General features: G+C 33.7%; 1 protein-coding gene across 1 annotated transcript in view; it reads left to right on the top strand.

Annotated features, from left to right (window-relative positions):
- LOC107708850 (homeobox protein Mohawk-like) overlaps positions 1–1,863 on the top strand; it is a 7,764-nt gene extending 5,901 nt beyond the window's left edge. Inside the window, exons 4-5 of the mRNA XM_016513210.1 lie at positions 1,548–1,581; positions 1,671–1,863. Of these exons, the coding sequence (XP_016368696.1) occupies positions 1,548–1,581; positions 1,671–1,863 (227 nt within the window). The remainder of the gene's footprint in view (positions 1–1,547; positions 1,582–1,670) is intronic.
- Positions 1,864–3,186: the final 1,323 nt, after the last annotated feature.

The raw sequence follows: 3,186 nt of genomic DNA on the forward strand, positions 1-3,186 counted from the left end.
GCTTCTAGAGAGCATTTGATTGGACAGAAGGTTTGATGAGAAGCTGAAGTACGATGTGACGTCAAAAAAATCGTTGAGCCGTTTTGGCGGAAGTGACGAACTGCAAGCTTTGAATGCTTATATCTTCTAAATGCGAATTTTGTCACTGTTTTGGAGCACACTGCCTTATAGATAACCTTAAGACTAACATATTGATACTAACACCCAAAAAACTTTAACTTATATGATATAGTTTAACTGCAAAGAAAACCTCACAAATGTTGAATGCTAGTTATTGCTTAGTCAATATTCTGTCTTCATTTATTATGAATTGTATTTTTTTTTTCATGTTTCACAAAAGGAGAAATTTTGAAGAATGTACCTATCATTCTGTTTCAATTGCAAGAAAAGGGAATTGAGCTTTCAAGTTTCAGAACGTTTGTGTGATAAAAGTATGCCAATCATGCCCTATATTCCAAGTCTTTTGAAGCTTTGTCTGAGGAACAAATCAAACTTTATTTCGACATCCTTGGTGCTTTGAGAGCCCACGAGAGATATAGCACTTTCTGAATAATGAGTCATAAACAGATTATTCTTTTGAGTTCGATCTTTCTAATTAACCAGTTAATCTGGTTCACAAAACTGATTCATTCACAAATCAGACATCATATGCCTTCTTTCAGAAGACATAGAATAAGAACTAATTCTCACTATTAACTTGTTTATTAGCATGGATATTACTAGCATATTGACTGTTTATTAGTACATATTAATCACATATTAGTGCCTTATTCTGCATGACCATATTTTAAATCCCATAATCAATACCTAAACTTAACAACTACCTTACTAACTATTAATAAGCAGCAAATAAGTAGTTAATAGTTAGTTATTTGTGAGAATTGGTTCCCACACACAAAAAAAGTGTGACTGCACAAGTTGTATGAACTACTTTTATGCTGCTTTTACATTCTTTTTGGAGCTTAACAATTTAAATCTACTGTGATTGCTTGGACAAAATGTCTCCTTTTGTATTCCACAGAAGAAAGAAAGTCACATGGGATTGGAACGACATGAGAGTTAGTAAATGATGATACAGTTTTCATGTTGGGTAGACTGTTCCTTTAACGCAGCGTCACGACCATTTAAGTAGTCATTAGTCAAAGGAAAAAGTGTAATAATTAAAAAAATGCAAATCAGTTGCAGAGTGGTGCAAAAACGTGTCTGTTTCTGACACAGAGCAGATATGCTTTTTCCATCTCGAGAGCGCAGGGGAAGCATAATTGCATTTGTTTTGGCTGGAGCACATGAACGTGGCTGTATAGGCACAGCCTGCAGAGCTCCACTTAAATCTCCCTGAGCTCGACAAACACCCACTTACTCACCCATGTACACACATGCACATGTGAAAACATGTTTACTCAGTATGATGAGAGAGTAGCTCAGGGATATTTCATTAGCAGCATAAATGATGTGCCAGCTTTTGGCCAAGTAGCTTTTGTGGCTATATTCTAAAATACAGTTTGAATATCCAGTTTATAACTCATTTCACCAAACTGTATTTTCAGTGACGTTGGACTGTGGCACACGCCAAAGCGAGAGGTAAGAATGCTGTTGCCTAATGAATCATAAGGTTTTTAAGTACTGCTAAAAACTCCTCATTAACCATTTCCTCTCCATTTTGGCAACAGCGTTGCTCGCAAAGGTGGCGGAGGAGGAAATAACGAGACCTACTGGAAAGAGCTCCATGCTGCCATGGCCCTGACCAACCTGGCCCAGGGGAAGGAGAGCTCAACGCCGGGCACCACCAGCTGTATCATCCAGAAGTCTTCCCATATAGCAGAGATTAAGACCGTCAAAGTGCCCATACAACCCCGACATTAGTGGCTAACAGACTGGACAGCAGCTAGGTCATAATTGCTAAAAGACTACCTGAACACTTGAGTATGTACTACATGCAATAATTTTGTTGAAAATGATCCACAACAGCCTTTTCTAGGAGGAAAAATACATGTTGACTGACCAACGTGCCTATTTTTTTTTCTTTTCTTTTTTTTTTTACCACTGTCTGATGAAAAATGACATAGTAAAGAAAGTTTGATGTGTGGACGATCACTAAAACTAAACACAGAAGCACAAAAATTCTCATTCTGATTTAGGCGGTCATCATTTCTGAAATACAATTTTTGTCGGTGGCTAAAATGTAATATATTCATATATATATTCAATTTTTCTAAGTTATGTTAATTTTATTTTTAATTGACACAGGATTATTGTCATCCTATGGCAATGGCATATACATGTGGATTATTGTGTTTAAGTATGGCATATAGAGGAAGTTTCTTTTTCTTTCTTTTTTTTAATATTCTATCTATGAGTGAAGGAAACTTTTTTGGAACAAACCTTTTGGTTTGTTATTGGATAGCTTTGAAGTTCATTTGGGCCATTGCCTGTGAAGATTATCATGCAAAATTCAGTCAGATGACAGCTAATAAAGTTTTTTAAATAGAATACAGTTGTGCTTTGATGAAATTTGCTCCTCTCATTCCCTCAAAGTAAAAAATAGAAAGACGTAACTGTGAGATAAAATGTAAATAAGAAATACAGTCACATTATGGGATATATAAGCACACTGTGTCATATAAAGTTACAATTATCAGAAGTAAACTTGTGATTGCATGATATGAAGTCGCAACTACAAGTAATAAAGTTGCACTTGTAAGATAAACTGTAAAGTCACAATTGCATATAAAGGCACAGTTACAAGAAACAAAGATGTAGTTTTAAGATATAATGTGAGAAACAAAATCACAAATGCAAGATATAAAATCACTCTTGAGAGATATGAAGTGCTATATTAGAATTATTTCTATACTGTTACAGTTTCTATTAATATTTTGAGTGTGCTGTCAAACGATTAATCACATCCAAAATAAAAGTTTTTGTTTACATAATATATGAGTGTGTACTGTGCATATTTATTATGTATATATAAATACACACCCATGCATGTATATATTTCAGAAAAATATGTTATGTTTATATATTAAATATATTTATATATAATATAAATTCTATGAATATAAATATATATGTAAATACATGTAAATATTTTCAAAATACATACTGTGTGCGTTTGGAATTATATATACACAATAAATATACACAGTACACACACATATATTATGTGAATAAAAACTTTTATTT

This window comes from Sinocyclocheilus rhinocerous, unplaced genomic scaffold (assembly GCF_001515625.1).
Source record: "Sinocyclocheilus rhinocerous isolate Xijiao unplaced genomic scaffold, SAMN03320098_v1.1 scaffold1724, whole genome shotgun sequence".
NCBI lineage: Eukaryota > Metazoa > Chordata > Actinopteri > Cypriniformes > Cyprinidae > Sinocyclocheilus > Sinocyclocheilus rhinocerous.